The sequence below is a fragment of the Pholis gunnellus genome, assembly GCF_910591455.1.
Source record: "Pholis gunnellus genome assembly, chromosome: 17".
NCBI lineage: Eukaryota > Metazoa > Chordata > Actinopteri > Perciformes > Pholidae > Pholis > Pholis gunnellus.
In genome coordinates this window covers 9810200-9827446 of record NC_136544.1, presented here as the reverse complement: position 1 = coordinate 9827446, position 17247 = coordinate 9810200, and the positions used below count along the sequence as shown (strand labels likewise).

Genomic DNA, 17247 nt, shown 5'->3' with positions numbered 1-17247 from the left:
TTATGAGAAAATCCTGATAGAAACAGAATCGGGATGTATGTGGCTTTTTAGTGAAAGACATTTTCAATTTCTTGTGTTCATGTTCTTGCAGTTGTTGCTGCTGGTTGATCACGATCCCGCCACTTAGCCACGGCGCCTTTCAAAGAGCACCACCCACAGTCAAGATAGTGTGAGAACGCTTTATTCACGCCACTGAAATGACTGTTTCAGTTTATGAAACATCTGGAGGCCTACTGGATTCATGTCTCCTAAATATGCTTGAACCTACACATACAGTATGTCGTATGTCTTTTTTATGAGAACAATGAAAGAAATACAAACATGGGGCTGGATAGAAAGCTGCTTCCTTAAAGCCTTTTGGTCATTATGTAAGCAATTCCTTTATCTATACAGTGTGTTTGATTTGTGTTTGTGGCTCATGTAGCTAATATATAACTAATATACATCAAAGTATTATTGAATTATGTGGATGAGGTTTGTTTTATTGCACTCATTATTGTACACTCTGTGTTGTTTTTAAAATTATGTTAGTAACTTTTACTACAGTTTAGGCCTTTTTGGTGATATATTTTGCAGCAATGGTAATAAATCTAAGATAACAACATTGTTTAAAGTAGTTCAAACAGTACAAAAAAACCCCCCTGACTTTAATACATTAAATGTGTACATTTAGGTCGTGGAATTAGAAAATAGGTAATGACATGGTATCAAACTCAATATTATTTTAATTAGTTTATTTTACTGAATGAACATCTTGCAATGTGTTATAACTTGCTTGAAATAGCTACATCTATATATGCCCTTTGAGTAAAGTGACCAGTTTCTCCCATATCATCGTATATCCATAAGTCTGGACCCTCAGAGCCCCTGTAGTGACCTGTAGGGGTCCCTGAACCACACTTTGAATAGACCCCAGGGTTTGAACGTGGGTTTGAAGGATTGGAGGGGAGGGGCCATGAAAACAAATCTCAACAAAGTGGATGGGAGCTTTAAGTTTTTTTTTGTTGGAGGGGGGGGTGTCCCTTCAGAAGACAGATGGGCGTGAAGACCAATACGTGCTCAGTAGTACTCTGCAGCAACCAACCAGGTCGCCCTCCCTTGGAGTCATCATACTGCACGAGATAGTTGCTTCAGGTTGAGCCGAGCTGTTGTGGTGTCACTTTGCAGACAAGAGTAACAAGCAGCGATGTGCGGGAGCAGCGCGTGGTCTCCGCTCGTGTCCTCTTCACACTGCAACATGAAGGATTATTTATGAGGATGCGTTAAACCGCAAAACTGCGCTCAACTCGTCTCTCCTCTCTCTCTCTCTCTCTCTCTCCCTCTCTCCCTGTGTCTGCGCCTTCACCCCGAATATAAGCAAGAAAAATCATGGTCATCATCACAAAAGAAAGCTCAAGTTTGGTGCCCAACAAGAAGCACGATCGGAGTTTTGGATCATCGCCGTGGATGAACTGAATGTGGACAGAGGGGAAGTCAGCGCAGTTGCAGTGAAAGAAGTGAAGAAGGAAAAAGCAGAGCCGTGTGTGTGTGTGTGTGTGTGTGTGTTTTCTTAAGCGGAGCTCGGAGTGGGGGATGTCGGGTAGAAGTGGAGGAGCGCCTCGGGGGTGCAGCAACCCCAGCCTGCAGCCCCTCAGAGCCACGATCCCATACCAGCTCCAGAGAGGACCCGCTCTCCTCTGCAGGGAGGTCAAGACTGGTAAATACACACTCAGGAGGAGGAGGAGGAGGAGGAGGAGGAGGGGGGGTAAGGCTGCATTCACCTCCATGTGGTCCAGTGTTTTAAAAGTTTATTTGGTGCCACTTTATAATCAATATCTGACTATATCTCAATATCAATATCTGAAATTATGTTACCTATGGGTTTCATTTACTAAATGTATTTCTAGGGCTGCCCTGACCACTAATCAGTCTTTTTGGTCGATGAACATTTCTTCATACAATTATTTGTTTTTGTTTATGCTTTTTTAAAAATGCTGAATGACTTCTTTCCAAGAAGCTTATGAGCACATCTCTGCCAAACATAAGATTTAAAGTGGTGCTTTTAGTGTGATTCTCTGTGGAGAGATCACACCAACAGCTTTACAGGTCTGTCTATCAAATCGAGTAATTCATTAGTCGCCAAAAACGTGTGCATGTTAGTCGACTACGAATTTCTTGGCTCGAGGCCTGCCCCATTTCCTTCCACCAAACTTCTCTTTTTCTGTATTGTATCACAAAAGGAAGTAGACTCTCAAAGATTAATGGACACAGACAATTAATCAGCAACTATTTTGACAACCCATTAATCGCTTAAGTCGTTTTTCAAGTAAACATCTTGCTTGTTCCAGCTTCTACCGTGTGAGGATGTGCTGCTTCTCACAACGATCATTGTGAATGCAAAATGTTTAGGTTTTTGGACAAAAACTACTGTGATGGACACTGATTTATATTTCGAGAAATTGATCAGCAGATTAATCAATAATGCAAATAATAGTCAGTTAGTTGCAGCCCGAAAGGAAAGCAATGAAGCATCAGTACTCAAGATTAAATGAAAAAACAGTGTTGATGAAGCCATTTTGAATGAGTAAGTCCTTACATTTGAACTTAATTCATTCACAACATATGATTTAAGAAAAGTAAAGCAAAAAACAGACTTGATTTCAAGACTACAATGGTTATGTGTAAAGGAAAGGGCCATGCTTCTCGTACTAATTCAGGGAACCATTGACTAACTGAACAATGAAGGCTTTTAACCCTGAAACATAACACTGCTCTCATAATGTTATTTGGACACCGAAGTCGCCTCTTTGCACTCTGACCTGTGGGATCTCTGCTTCACGCCAACGCAGCAGCCGCTTTAAGAGCCTCTCTCTTTGACTTTAACTGTAACTCTGCCAGTCACATCTGCATGTAGTGGTGTTTATTTATACATTCAGTCTGCCCTGCAACGTGACAACATACTGCGTGTGTGTGTGTGTGTGTGTGTGTGTGTGTGTGTGTGTGTTGTTGGTGGTAGATGTACTTGTAGCCTGTGGTGACTGTTGCCAGTGTTGTGTAGTTGGATGGCTTTGCTCCAGGTCAAAGGCATAGTCCACACCTGCCAGAGATTACAAATAGCTGCCAACATGCACACACACACACACACACACACACACGCACACGCACACACATAACTCTACACACTGCGTGCTGACTGGTGGGGAGGAAGCCTGGGAGCAATTTTGTGAACAGCTACCACTGGTGTTGAAATACTGTTCAGCCTCTTTTTAAAAGGGAGTTTTTAAATACACAAATATGTCGCATGCAGTGTTGTGAGCGAAACGTGATCACACACACATGAGTTTTTATAACTTCTACAAGACCGACATTGTTCTGACATGTGCTGAGTTCAGGCTTGCGAGGCACAGACATGATCACTGACTTCATGTGCTTTTGTTTATGTTCCCAAAAGCTGACCGGACCACGGCTCGCCCGCCGAAACCCACCATCCGCCGAACTCTGTCTTTGGACGCCATCGTCGGACCCTATCTGCAGGGCCAGTGGCCCAAAGAGGCAGAGAGCCCGGCTGTTACCTGTGTCAATGACAAGGCCACGCAGGTGAATATTACGATATCGCGACACGGTCAAATGAGTGGCGACGACTTGCTGTAATCACTGTTATTTAACAAAACTGGGCCTAGATGAGTAGCAGTCTGTTATACCAGTGCTACTGAGAACATGTTCCCCATAAAACCTGTTGCTTCATGTTGCAGGAAAAGCAGGCAGGAGACCAAATGTTTTCCCTGCCTTGCTTTTCTTGTATGTGAAGGAGGACAAGATATCTGATGTTTGGCTCTGCAGGTGTCTGGTGGTTCCAGTTCGACGCTGCGGGTGGAAGGCAGCCAACTGGAAATAGTCGTTTTTTTTTGTTCTTCTTTAAACTCCGCTGTTCTTCCCTCGCTCCCCCCTCGACTGTATCTGCTCCTAACTAGTGCACAAAAGCCCCGACTAACATCACCAAGCTCCGCAGCTTCGTCTTCGCCTATGACACAGTTTAAACCCGAAAGAACCCCCTTTGCCTCCATTGTGAGGAACAAACCCCTCCTGACCTCATTATACAGACACCCCATCCCCCAGCACTCTCCTCAACCACACACACACATGCACCCAACCACCAGCACCTCCCAGCACCTCCTTCTGCCACACTCCCTCGCCATTACTCCAGATGATATAGCTCATTGTTTGTTTCCTTCCTCATTGAGCATGACTTTTCTGCAAATTGTACAAAGAAAGTTCTGTGATGTGAATTTCTATTTCTGTAGATTTAAAACAAACAATAGGTTATAGTCGGTCATGACATGTGGTCAATCCCACTTGGGATTACGAGACACGATCAAACATACATCTGCCATTAACACGTAAAATGGAAAGAAATAATAACATACTTCCATAAAAAATATATGCAAGATTTCACACTGAATAACGGTAATAACTGTAATTCTACAGATACGTGCAACAGATGGGCATGCATGTGTGTGGACAAATAACAACCTTCATAATACAAAGCAAACCAATAACACTAAATATCACCACAAAATTGGGGTCAACACAGTCTAAAACAATAAGTGTAGTGTTTCAGGTTCAGTAGATTACATTTCAATGTCAGTTGTTCCTGTTGAAAGCTGAAATAATTAATCAATAAATAAGTTTGTTAAGCGAAAGAAAATAATCGTCAAGATCTTTGATAACCAAGTAAATGTATACGGTGTTTATCAAGCAAAAATGCTAAATATTCTCTGCCTCCATCCTTCCAAATGTGAGGATTTGCCGCTTCTCTGTTTGATATAATTGTAAATTGAATATTATTTGGTTTTGGACTGTTGATCCTAAAATGAGTCGCCCAAAGTGGAAACACTAGCCAGACCAAATGTTCTGCTACCTTTTGGAGTCTTTTTATAGATTTGAGTCCCATGACCCCCCTGTTCATATTTTGGCCAGGGGGGGGGTTGTTGGTGTTGGATGATTGGGGGGGGGGCAGCTGTAACTCTACACCGATGTCACTGTATGACCGACTCATGCCGCGTTCTGACTTATTTAGCCAGGCGATGCACTACGTATGAGTGGACTGGACAGGACAAGATGGTGTCTGTGTTTTCCTGCAGGCAGTTAAGACACCAGTGAGATTTCTCTTGAGTTGTGAGGCCGACACCTGAAGAACAGGTCAGGTATTTCGGGGACGGAAAATCATGACATAGCCGTACTGCAGACAGAGAAAGCTAAATGTGTAACGCTAGCTGCCTTATGAATGGCATAGATGCCGGCGAGGGGCCAGTGAGCGTGTGAAGGAGTTGACCAGAGGCACCAGAACTGTGAATATCTTTTCCTGTGGGTCAACTCAACCCTGGGTTTCACCTGGTGAGGATGAACTGCCAATCGTCTGCTCCCAACCAACGGCCGGGAGCGGTGAACCCGGCGCCCTCTGGTAGAAAATCAAGAGTCCATGTGAAGAAATTGGTACGAGCATATGAGTGAAAGTTTGACGTTAAGGAGTTTTTGACTGAGAAAAGAAGAAGTGCACAAAGAAGGCTCTGTGTTCTCTGTTTGTCTTAGCTGTGTTTCCTCCACAGTACGTGACTTTGTGAATAACAAGGTTACTTAAAGTGTGATAGTGTGTGTGTGTGTGCGTGTAAGTGCACTGAGGTGTAAAACGCTGATACTTGCACTGTATTTATAGTCTTCACCATGATGTGGTTTGGATTTGTGTGGAAGCCGAGCTGTTTTGCAGCTCTGGGTGGTTTTTCTCGTTGCCTCCCTCCGTACAGCTGTTGTGGGGCAGATGTGCAAGACAGCTGTGGGGCTTCTCTTCTGCGCTGTACTCTTTAAGTTGTAGTGTTTATTGGAAGTGCACTGGGTTTAACAGAAAAGAAGTAAGAGGCCCCCAAAAAGGCTGAATTGCTTCCCAAAAAAAAAGGCCATTTTATACCACAGCCCCCCAAATACAGGACTCTTTATTCACCACGCTGTAATAATATTTTTTTTTTCAAAGACTCCAAGTTCCTGGGCAGAGGAGACCCGAGGAAGGAGAAGCTCCGGCGGACACAAGCGCTCGGCCTCGTGGGGCAGTGCGGAGCACCTGAGGGAGGCAAGTATCACTTTATCACGATAGCAGTTCATTAATCAGCTTCCCTGATATTCCCTCCTACTCACACCCTTTATTCTGCGCCCCTTCCACTGATGGCCCGAAAAAAACACGATCAGCTCCCCGAGGGGAAAGCGATTACATGCTGACCCTTTCAGAGAGAATCGTAGTGACTCGTGAATCATTTTCTTTTTGGTTTCAATCCACTCTGCCCTCAGGTCGCCAAGCTGAGGAACCAGCTGCAGAAGCGCTCCCGCCATGTCCCCCCCCCAGCAGGGTACGAGCTGCCCCACCACCCCCTGCCGGCAGGTCATGCAGCAGGCATCACTCAGGTAGCCCTTGCTCTTTTGTCTTGTGATGACAAACTGTCTTCCACAGGCAGACTACGAAGCGGCTTAGTAACAGGGATGTAGAAAAAAGAAAAAAACAGCGGTGCTTTTCTTAGTAACTGCTGTCATCACGTCTCCTGCGTTAATGCCATGCTGTCACAGGAAGACCATCTGAAACCAGCATATCACAGCACATCGTATGGATGAAGTATTCTGTCTCGTGTATGTGTGTACTATTTTTATATTGTGTCAACTGCCCTTGACCCGCGGGTTAAAAATGACCCGCCTTTGCTAAACCCCTAAACTAATGCGGCTTAATTGAATTTTAAACTCACAGATTTATTTTCCATGACGCAACAACCTGAAATTCTGGGTTTTTCCTCTTCACAGTTCAGAAAAAAAACTTATTTGGCAACAAATTTATAATTCTTATTTACCGGAAATGAGGATTTCCATTACAAAATACTAGTCTTCTCCCATTTTTAACCATTTCCCCTACCCAGAAGGTGTATATATATGAATAGAATAAGATAATAGATATACAAAAATGTGCTTTCTTGTGGGGCATTTGATGAATGGTAATTTAAAATATTGTGGTGGGTAATTTCTTATATTGTCCCCTGAGGCGATTAATCACCTGAACTGTACAAATCAAACACGGTGTAGGAGTGAAGGAGCTGTGGCTTTAGGTACACTCCCTCTTCATTTGACTTGTTTTTCTCCAGACGCTGCCTCTGAACAGACTCGCCACACGGCTGCGACGCAGTGTTGAAGGCCTCAACCTAGAGCTGGAAGAGGTGTTTGTTTCTGAGAAACCTGACGATCAGCATGAGGTTAGGCCGCTGAGCTGCACTTCACAAACACTGAGGGTTAAGATTAGTAAACTAACAATTGCCTTTTCCCCTGTAAACTATCAGGTTCAGTTCTGTCGTAATAAGAACATACTTACTTTTTCATCTCAGTCTTGATACTGAGATTGTTTTTATAACACCCTGGGGGCCTCGGGGCAAAGAATACACTTTGGTCTGCAGTTTAAATTCCCTGCAAGTGCCGACAGAGCAAATCGAGCGTCACATCATCAAAGTGCCGATAGTAACACGGTTTAGTTTTCGAAACTAAAACGATTTTGACCCAACGTCTAAGCAGCTGCAAAGCACAGATTGGCAGATTGGCAGATTGGCAATCATAAGATAACGAGCTTGTTGTCATGAAACAGCTTTGAATACAATCGTGAGGAAATTGAGTCAGAAAGTCATCTTTACCCACATCCAGTCTTGGCATTTTGTAAACCCTGGCTCCCAGAAGGGAAAGCATACCACACTCTGTATTGTTTCTTTAGCTCCTCTGACTCCTTCACTTGTTTCCTCCTGAATATTGCAGATTTTGGATATCCCAGATGGCCACAGGGCCCCCGTCCCCGTCCAGAGATGCAGCAGTGGCTCTCAGAGTGAGCACTCCCCCGGCCCCTTGGATCTGGATCCTTCCCTCCTCTCTCCTTCTCAGTCCCCCTGTCCTCTAGATCCATCGCTTCTGTCTCCATCAAATTCCCCTTCTCTATGGAACCCATCTCTTTTGTCCCCGTCACAGTCTCCCTGTCCCATGGGAGAGCCAGGTTAGACAACCCTTCATTTTTTGTGGCGTACTGTATGCTGAGGTTTCAAAACGCAATGTATCATTTTTGTATTATTAATAAAAGTTTGGATGTTTCTCGCAGAGCCCGTGGACTGTGAGACGGCGTGTCCCGCTCCGTCGACTTCGCTCCCTTCGTTTGCGTTGGATCCTCCTCTGTTGCAGCCCTGCTCCTCCGCTCCTCGTCCCAACAAAACCTACTCCTTCCAGCGCGAGCCGCCAGAAGGCTGCGAGCGAGTACGAGTGTGCGAGGAGGGAATGTAAGTTCACTTCTTTGTAGAACAAGGCATCATGCACTGATCATATAATCATGTAGTCACTGTGGCTGGCCTTTAGAGGCCCCCCCCCCCCCCCCCCCCCCTCATGTACCAACAGATGACAGAAAAGAAATGTAAATAATTGTTAGTTGCAGACTTAATTGCTATTATGATGTTATAAATGTGCAAAATTGCATGCAAAGTTGTGGCTCTTGGAGCCCTTGATGACCCGGTACCCTTTGGTACATACCATCCACTCTCTGCATCTCTTCAGCTCCAGATCTGCCCGTCAGGATGAGCCTCTCCTCCAGCCTTCCTGCCCTGACCCCAATAAAGTCAACTTCACCCCCCATGGAGGCTCCGCTTTCTGCCCTGTGAGTCTTCTGAAGCCTCTTCTGCCCTCCATGGACCTCCTCTTCCGCGGCCTGTCAGTCTCTCCGGTCACCGGCTGCCCAGGTCAGGCCTCCCCCACCAGGCACCTGGGCATGCAGTAGGTGGGCGTCTGAGCAGAGCCTCCTCTCAGGACTGAACCACGCTGTACTGCCAGAACCCACACAAACTGGATATGGTTTATATGCCGTTGGATACCTGTGGTCACATGGCTCGTCACTGCTGTATGGTGCCATGATCACTGTGATCAAAATAAGAGACTTTGTGACTCATACTTTAGATTAACTTTGGCCTAAAATCCGGCTGCTTTACTGATTATCTCCACCGTCAGGAAACCATTTAGCTGATATTTACATCATCAGCACTTAGTATTCCTCCATATGGACTATGGATTAATAATGTGGAAAATGCTGAAGAGGTTTTACAGCTGAATGAGTTTTGATGTTGTTCTTTTTTATAAAACTGAATTTCTTTTTTTTAGTTGTGCATCAGCGGTTCAAACAAAGACTGCAGTCTGCTCGGGATGTTTTCATTTTTAATGTCCAAATAAGTGAATTCAGAGGCAAAAACCCAAGCACTTACAACACGAGTATTACTTTCTAACTATTTTACTACTTTACTGTCTGTTGCGCAAAGAATTGTTAAGTTTAGTTTAAACTTTCAGCTTAATTTGAGTACTTGACACGTTTGTTCCTTAAATTTCAGTTTGTTGGAAAGAAATATTTTTGGCCCAAGGTTTAATGATGGCCTACTTTTCTACAGATGTATTTCAAGGAAAAAATATATATATATATATTTGTGTCTTTATTAGGAGGCTGGTGATACTATTTTTGTATTCACTGAAAGAAATCAACTTGTATTTCTGAATATACTTTGTGGTTCATAAGCAGGAATGGATGTTTTAGTAGCTTTAATTGCCCACAGCGGGCATTGTTCTAACCAAACAAAAGCAATTTTGTCAACTTTTTTAAGAGTTTGAGTTGGCCAAGCTTTGAGTCTTTGGTCCAATGTGAGCCTCTTTGCCCCATGAGGTTCTGGCCAGAAAGCCTTAATGTGTCAATAGTCTCTTGGGAGATGGAAGAGGTTGATTCCCTCTGCTTCAGTTAAGTCTTTGTCAGCATGATCATATGCAACACTGAATAAAAAGAACATCCTTGTATTTTCTCTGAACTGAGTATGCACCCTTTTAATACTTAATATTTAGTGTGCCACTGCGAGGAGAATAAAATAACCAGATTTTCTCGGCATGTAAATACCTTCTATACTTTTTTATAATGACTGTGGTTGTTGTTGTTGCTCGCCTTTGACACGTGGATTTGCGGTTTTTAAATCTAAGCACCGCCCTTTTAACCCAAATCCATTGTGATTGGTGGAGGAGAGAAAAAAAATTATCTCTATTGCCTTACATGGACCAATGAATTTAATCCACATCCTAGGACGACTAAAACCCACGCGACGTTTTCAAGAATGGACCTCATCATTTTTATAATAGCTGCTTTAGCAACTGCCCCACGACATAACACAGCCAATACAAGTTAATTACAATATAACAAGAACAATATGCCTTTCTGGAATGAAATGTAACGAAGTATATTTACTCTCAAGTAATGTACTTAAGTACAATGTTGTGGTACCTGTGTAAATTATAATGTGTAATTACTGTAGGTTGATTTATGATAGAGAATAACTTAATAGTCTAAAATGGGCCATTCTGCATAACGAGTGATTTCTCTTTTCGGTACTTTAATTGCATTTTTTTTTGTTTATTTCTATTCTTTTTTTACATTGGATGGACGTGGTTAGAATTATCACACTTATGTGTTTGTGCTGAAGATTTAATTTATTAAACTAACAATATATTTGTTCAGGCACAGCTGTAGACACCCCTGAGGTCCTTTCATAAAACCAAATTTCCTGACGCGACCGCTGTTTTTTTCCCTTTTCCCATTAATTACAGGCTTTCATTTCTCAATGAAAACACGAGCTGTGCTCCGCGGACACTATCGGTACCTATCCGGTGGGAATGTGATGTTTCTAATATTTTAAGAAGACATTTAGATTAATCGGAATGATACAAAACAAACAAATGACATGACATCTGACTGCAGCTGCAGACAAGTCAAGGTACCGTTAGCGAGCTTTGACGAATTAACGGTTAACGTGCACGAGAAGGTAACAAGGGGACACCTTTGACGTTAAACCACCGCAGGTACGACACCCTAAGCTGAACACTCGAGCACCATTTCCGGGCTCGTCACGTCGGCTATAGTGGAGCGGGACGTCGGTGTGAGGGGCGCGGGCAGCGGAGCGGTGTCGGTGAACATACCCGGACGGCTGGAGGACAGCATGGCTGCTGGGAAGCCCGTCTCGATGTGGGACAACATGCGGATACGGTTCATCGTGTGCTTCCTCGGAGTCTTCGTGTGTTACTTTTACTACGGGATATTACAAGAGACCATGTAAGTAACTGACCGTTAGGTAACCTGTGTGGTTTATGTAACAGCTGTCTGTCCCGTACCAAACTCCATTCAAACAAGGAGCTATTATGTTAGTGTTTTTATTATTTCATTATCTGCTATAGATAATGACCAACCAAGTGCAGCATATGTTAATGCGTTCTTTGTATCTGTCGTGCAAATTGCCGTTACCAATGATCAGGGGAGTCCAGTTTCTGTTGCATGTCACATACTGAAGCATGACACATGTGGTATGTTGTCGCCTGAGTCACTAAAGCGGACAGGGATCATATCCGCTTACAACATGTTGCACCCCAGCAGCAGCCCTGTTACAAACCTAAATGATTGACCTCCGTTATATATAGTTGTGTATATAAACTATATATAATAATATTGACATGATTGTCCATTGAAACCAACAAGCAAGCACCACTGCTGCTCTGTGACCTGTTGCACTCGATACAGTGTTGTCTGTCTGACTCTTCCAGCACGCGAGGTGATTACGGTCAGGGAGACCAAAAGGAGAAGTTCCGATTCGCCCGGACGTTGGTCTTCATCCAGTGCGTTGTCAGTGCTCTGTTTGCTAAGATCTGTGAGTATGTGCTGTGCAGAAGAGACACACGAACTAATAAAAAATGCTTCATATGAAAACACAAAAAAAACCTCCCAAGATTTATATCTTCCTCTTTATCATCAGTGATCATTTTCTTTGAGGGCTCCAAGCCGGATCACACCAAGAGCTGGCTCTATGGGCTGTGCTCGCTCTCTTATCTTGGAGCCATGGTGTCCAGTAACTCTGCCCTTCAGTATATCAACTACCCCACACAGGTGAGTCTGCCCTTTTAGATAACATGATTCTCTTTAATGTGTTACTGTTTGGTGCTGCCTTACCCTAAAGCTATGCTTTTCTTTTGTGATAGGTGTTGGGTAAATCCTGCAAGCCCATACCAGGTAAATGTGTGATAATTAGCCTTCTGCTCTCCGCCTTCATATCACCCGGTTGCCTGAATTATATTATCATAGTACAAACAATTCCTTGGAGCTAGTAACATGTAATGACGATGCCTGAATATTTGGGGTTCTATACTATATGCTACAAAATCTGAAAGAGCCTTGAGTTTGTAAAACCTCAGACTCAATATTGACTAACTCAGAAGCTGCCCGGTCTCATAATGCGTTGTGCTCTAGTGTTTGTAGTACTTGACAAACGAGAGATTCTAAAAGTCTTTCTAAACTGATCATGCAAATACCTTTCACATGTGTGGAGTGATATCGGACATATGGCAGCTTACATTATGTTCTGTTTGTACATGAAGGTTGGTATCTCACTGCTCACAAGCTTGGTTATCTCTTGTCACACACACACACACACACACAAACACTCTTTCACAATCCATAGTTTCCACTCTCAGGGGTGAAGGCCTGACATTACTGTATTCAGCGTAGGATTACCGCAATCTCGAGAGATGTCTCCCTGATACCCATGGCTAAACAAACGTCCGTCATGCTGTTGTCGTGTTGTTGCAGTGATGATCCTCGGTGTGACAATACTGAGGAAGAAGTACCCGCTGGCTAAGTATCTGTGTGTGCTGCTTATTGTGAGCGGTGTGGCGCTGTTCCTCTACAAACCCAACAAGAGCTCGGCTGTTGCAGATGACCATGTTTTTGGGTTTGGAGAGATTCTGTTGGTGAGTTTTAGGTTCCATCCATTTCACCTTTTATTTCATTTATTGCTGCTCAGTCTGTGTCTCCCTGCTGCAGCCACACTGTGACATCTCTGTGACACTGGTCTCATGGCTCGGTGGTGTGTTTTTTTTTTTATTTGTGTCGCAGCTCGTCTCTCTGACATTGGACGGTTTGACTGGCGTGGCCCAGGACCACATGAGGTCTCGCTTCCAGACGAGTGCCAACCACATGATGCTGAACATCAACCTGTGGTCCACTCTGGTGCTGGGGCTAGGTGAGTCCACCGCGCTCTCTGCCAAACTCTCCTCTAACACCAATATGTGGCGTGAGGCGCCGGGACTCCAGCATGGAAGGGATTCAGTCCAACCAAAACTCCGCCGGGCGGTTGGCCCACCTGCAGCCAGAGAGGAGAAACTAATGAGCTAAATCACCTTGATGTGCTTCAGTGCTGCCAAAATATGGCAGAATGAAACAGAAACACCTCCTGTTGCAAAGCACTTGTCAGAGAAGGATGAAAGCAAAGGTTTAAAACATTTCTTTTGGTACATTAATGGATTTTTGTAACACTATAATGGTAATTTATACACTTCACTACACAAAATGATCCAACCAGAAACAATTAGCTTGTTGTCTTTGTTTATAACTGGTGTAGTGTTTGTGTATGCTGGCACGTAGCTGCTTGTCCTTGAGCTACAACTCATATATTGTGTTAACATGCTCACCAGCGCCACATTATACAGGACACTTGAGTTTTCTGTAGTTTTGCGCATATACTGTAAAACGTCTGACATGACAAGAAAAGGTCTAAAATGATCTGAACTGAAGGCAGATCGATTAACTTGTCTTAAATACAGGTCCTTTATTAACATGCTGGTGTCCATGAGCTGCTTTGTTCACAAGATGTAGTATCAACAGCTCAATTGTATCATCACTGTTGGTGTAATGTGCTGTTAAATGTCATTGTTGATTTGTAGTCACAGTACATTCAGGGCGGATAGCTGCTGGCGTAAAGTAGCTAATGGCGATCCAAATACGTACAAAAACTCAAACCAAAACCAACAATAGCTGCGTTAGAGGCTCTTTAAAAGAAAATGTGATCACTTTTCTCCCAAGAGCCAAAACTCATTAATTCAGTCAAGGCGAAAGCGTTCAGTGTTATCTTTATAGATAAGGAATCCTGCAAAGGCTGCAGTTCTGTGAGGAGGTTGCTGTGTATATACTGAAGAGTAAGGCACACAAAACAACACAACGAGAGGCTCGCGAAGGTGAGGCACTAATGGGCTGAAAGATAAAGATCAGAAGGTCAAAGCCAGTGTGAGAACTGACAGACTGTTATCCTTCCCACCATATTAATGGGTAATGTCTGCTATCTCTTAGTAAGTGTCCATCTCTCCTGCACACGTGCTGCACACTTTCATATCACAGGCCGTAACGCATTAAAAGAAAATCTATATTGATGTTTTAAAAGTGATGAATTCCGTTCCAGGCTGCATTAAGATGCCTTCAGAGGTCTTCAGGTTTAGTTTGTGCTCGTAACGTAAGACACTCCGCTAGCTTTGACGTGCTGGTATTTCCCCAAAGATGCAACAGTTTTCTTATACCTCTACTACTACACGTCCATGACTCCCCCCACACCAAGGCCTCATCTAAACGCTGTTGCTGTATTTCACCACTCGGTGGTGCTGTGTGCCCACACAATGAACACGATGATGGGATGTTCTCAGCTTGTGTGACAATATGTTCAATTAGTGAGTTGTTTTTAACATGACATCGTTTTTCATCTTCTTCCTCTTTGCTCACAGCGGTGCTGTCGACGGGGGAGATATGGGAGTTCCTTAGTTTTACCGAACGCCACCCGAGCATCATCTATAATATTCTTCTGTTCGGAGTGACCAGTGCTTTAGGCCAGGTGGGTGGACACCTGTACGAGGTGATGGCTAATGCTGTGTTGTTGGAATAAATAATTGCATTCCTTAACGTGTTTCTTTTAACTCTCTTACCAGACCTTCATCTTCATGACGGTAGTGTACTTTGGGCCTCTGACCTGCTCCATCGTCACCACCACCAGGAAGTTCTTCACCATCCTCGGCTCTGTTATTCTGTTTGGCAACGTCATGACTACGATGCAGTGGTTTGGCACCATCCTCGTGTTCCTCGGTGAGAGTCAATTCTGGTTAAACACTCTTGTCGCCATCTTTGGATTCATTGTAAATCTCTCACGTGCGACTTCCCCCTTTTATTTTGCTCATGAATGCAGTGTATCACTGTAATATCTATGACAGCCTATAACGCTAGCAGATGCTTGAAAGAAGCCTTCAAACGTAGCCTGAGACGGTTACTGTGTGCGTTTGTTATAACAAACAATTAGGTCCAATTGGGGAATACTTCGGCTTCCCACGCAAACCATTTGGTTGAGTGGTAAATTATGCATTGAGAGTATAGCTGAAGGGGAGTCGGTAAATATAATACAGAAATAGTAGGAGAAGAAGCAGGAATGCTCAAATAGTTTCATGTTTTTATTGGTTAAATTGGTAGTAAGAGTGTAAAATCATTTCTGTTTAGCTGCCGAGGCTTTGCTTTGCTCCTTAGTCACTTCTTTGCTTTTCTCTCCTCAGGTCTCGGATTTGATGCCAAGTTTGGCAAAACCCCCAAGAAGACGACGCACTAAAACATCTGGAGCACACAAGAGGAAGGCAAAAAGATTGCAAATGGAAACACTCTGTAGCGAGTATCTTATTTTCATAAGACGTCCTTTACAGGCACACTGTATGTGCCTATGAATTGTTTAAGTGTGGTCAGATATTTAACTTAACTGTATTTAAAAGAGAGTCCAGCTTCTGTTATATACTGTTGATGTATCGAAGAGACACGTTTTACTTGGGCTCAAATCCTTAAGGAACTATGACAAGCCATTGACATTTTTTTTGACCACACTTTTGTGGAGTATTTGGAAAGGTTGAAAGACAAAAGGGGGGACAATACTGTATTTAGAGAAATCTTTTGTGTTTCTGAAACCAGCTCACCTCCCTTGGATGGATATTGAAACCAAACAAGGATTAAAACATGTTTCCAGCATTTAACTCATGAACTTGCCACTAAGTGAGGCTTGGTTTACAAAGTGTTTCTTGAATATGTGTCATCATCACATATATAGTTTATTTCTTGGCAAACAATCAGCCAAGTATCATATCATTTATAACATATAAATGGTTGTATGTAGCCTGTTGTGTTCTGTCCAATCTTACTATTAAATTGTTTTTACTCCTTATTTTCTACTAGGGGAAAATAACTTAGCATTAAAGGGAAATTGTGATATTTCATGGTAACTTTCTTTTTATTACACATACTTCACTTGATTGGTTCACATCAGAGCCGCTTGTTGGACAATGGCTGTAAAATAGCCCAAAACACTCAAAGTCATTACCACCAGCAACTTATGTATCTCTTAGCCAACAAATTAAAAATGATGTTAACAACTTGTTTTACCACATCACTTAAATTATGGGGGAAAGTAACATTTACTCAAGTATTGCACTTAAGTACAATTAAAAGTAGTTGTACTTTCCATTTTCTGCTACTTTATACTTTACTGCTACTACATTTCAGAGGTAAATATTGTTCTTTTTACTCCGCTAGAGGATTCAGATGAATACAAAATCAAATGAACAAACACATTCTGAAGTATTGTTATAGATCAAGCTATCCAGCTGCATGTCAATTCATTAAAACTAGCTCCACCTTTACCAGCGGAAACATCAAAGTGATAAACATAACAATGCATCAATTATTATTAGACGGTTATATAGTATTCTGAAATTAGTCGTTTTGCATATTACTTTTACTTTTGGTACTTTAAGTGTATGTACTTTTACTTAAATAGTTTTTTTATTGCAGGACTAAGAGTATTTTTACACGATGTTATTACTACTTTTACTAAAGTAAAAGATCTGACAGCTGATATTGAGAACTTTTGTATTTTTGTAACTAAGTGTCCTTGTGTGATGGAGATAAACATCGCCCCCTCGTGTCACACTGTGACACAGGCAGTCCACCTCACACTGATATCTCCATCATGTCACTGACAGTCAATAACTAAATAGACTTGTTTATTTGTTTATTAAATGCTGGCATTTCAATCATCAGAAGAGAATCAAACGAATGCACAAGGTAGAGTTAATGCATACAATGATTAAACAGCCACAAGGACGTTATGTGAAACCGGATTAAACACACACTATACATTATATACATTTAGCCCAAAACTTAAGCTCTTTAGAGAGAAAAATATAGGCTCAATTATACAAATGTGTGGATTTGTTGTGGGGTTGAAAATCTAGTGATTGGAGCATCAACATGATCAACATTTCGTGGATTTGCCAGAATAAAATGCAGTGTGGACATAA

General features: G+C 42.7%; 2 protein-coding genes across 2 annotated transcripts; both read left to right on the top strand.

Annotated features, from left to right (window-relative positions):
- Positions 1 to 1160: 1160 nt before the first annotated feature.
- fam117aa (family with sequence similarity 117 member Aa) lies at positions 1161 to 9866 on the top strand. Its single transcript, XM_079176956.1, is given in 9 exon segments — positions 1161 to 1696; positions 3431 to 3576; positions 6005 to 6100; positions 6316 to 6429; positions 7152 to 7259; positions 7807 to 8038; positions 8141 to 8315; positions 8587 to 8780; positions 8783 to 9866. Coding segments are annotated over 9 exon segments (1248 nt in total). The 5' UTR covers positions 1161 to 1572; the 3' UTR covers positions 8842 to 9866.
- An 813-nt stretch (positions 9867 to 10679) lies between these two features.
- On the top strand, positions 10680 to 17045 carry slc35b1 (solute carrier family 35 member B1). The gene is made up of 9 exons (XM_079177556.1): positions 10680 to 11161; positions 11647 to 11750; positions 11856 to 11986; positions 12079 to 12109; positions 12686 to 12846; positions 12992 to 13118; positions 14647 to 14753; positions 14848 to 15001; positions 15460 to 17045. The coding sequence occupies exons 1-9, from the start codon at positions 11049 to 11051 to the stop codon at positions 15510 to 15512; spliced, it is 981 nt and encodes a 326-aa protein (XP_079033682.1). The 5' UTR covers positions 10680 to 11048; the 3' UTR covers positions 15513 to 17045.
- Positions 17046 to 17247: the final 202 nt, after the last annotated feature.

Coding starts and splice junctions, on each gene's coding strand:
- slc35b1 (XM_079177556.1), top strand. CDS start 11,049: ATGGCTGCTGGGAAGCCCGTCTCGATGTGGGACAACATGCGGATACGG. Junction 11,162..11,646: donor GGGATATTACAAGAGACCAT/GTAAGTAACTGA, acceptor TGACTCTTCCAG/CACGCGAGGTGATTACGGTC. Junction 11,751..11,855: donor TGCTCTGTTTGCTAAGATCT/GTGAGTATGTGC, acceptor CTTTATCATCAG/TGATCATTTTCTTTGAGGGC.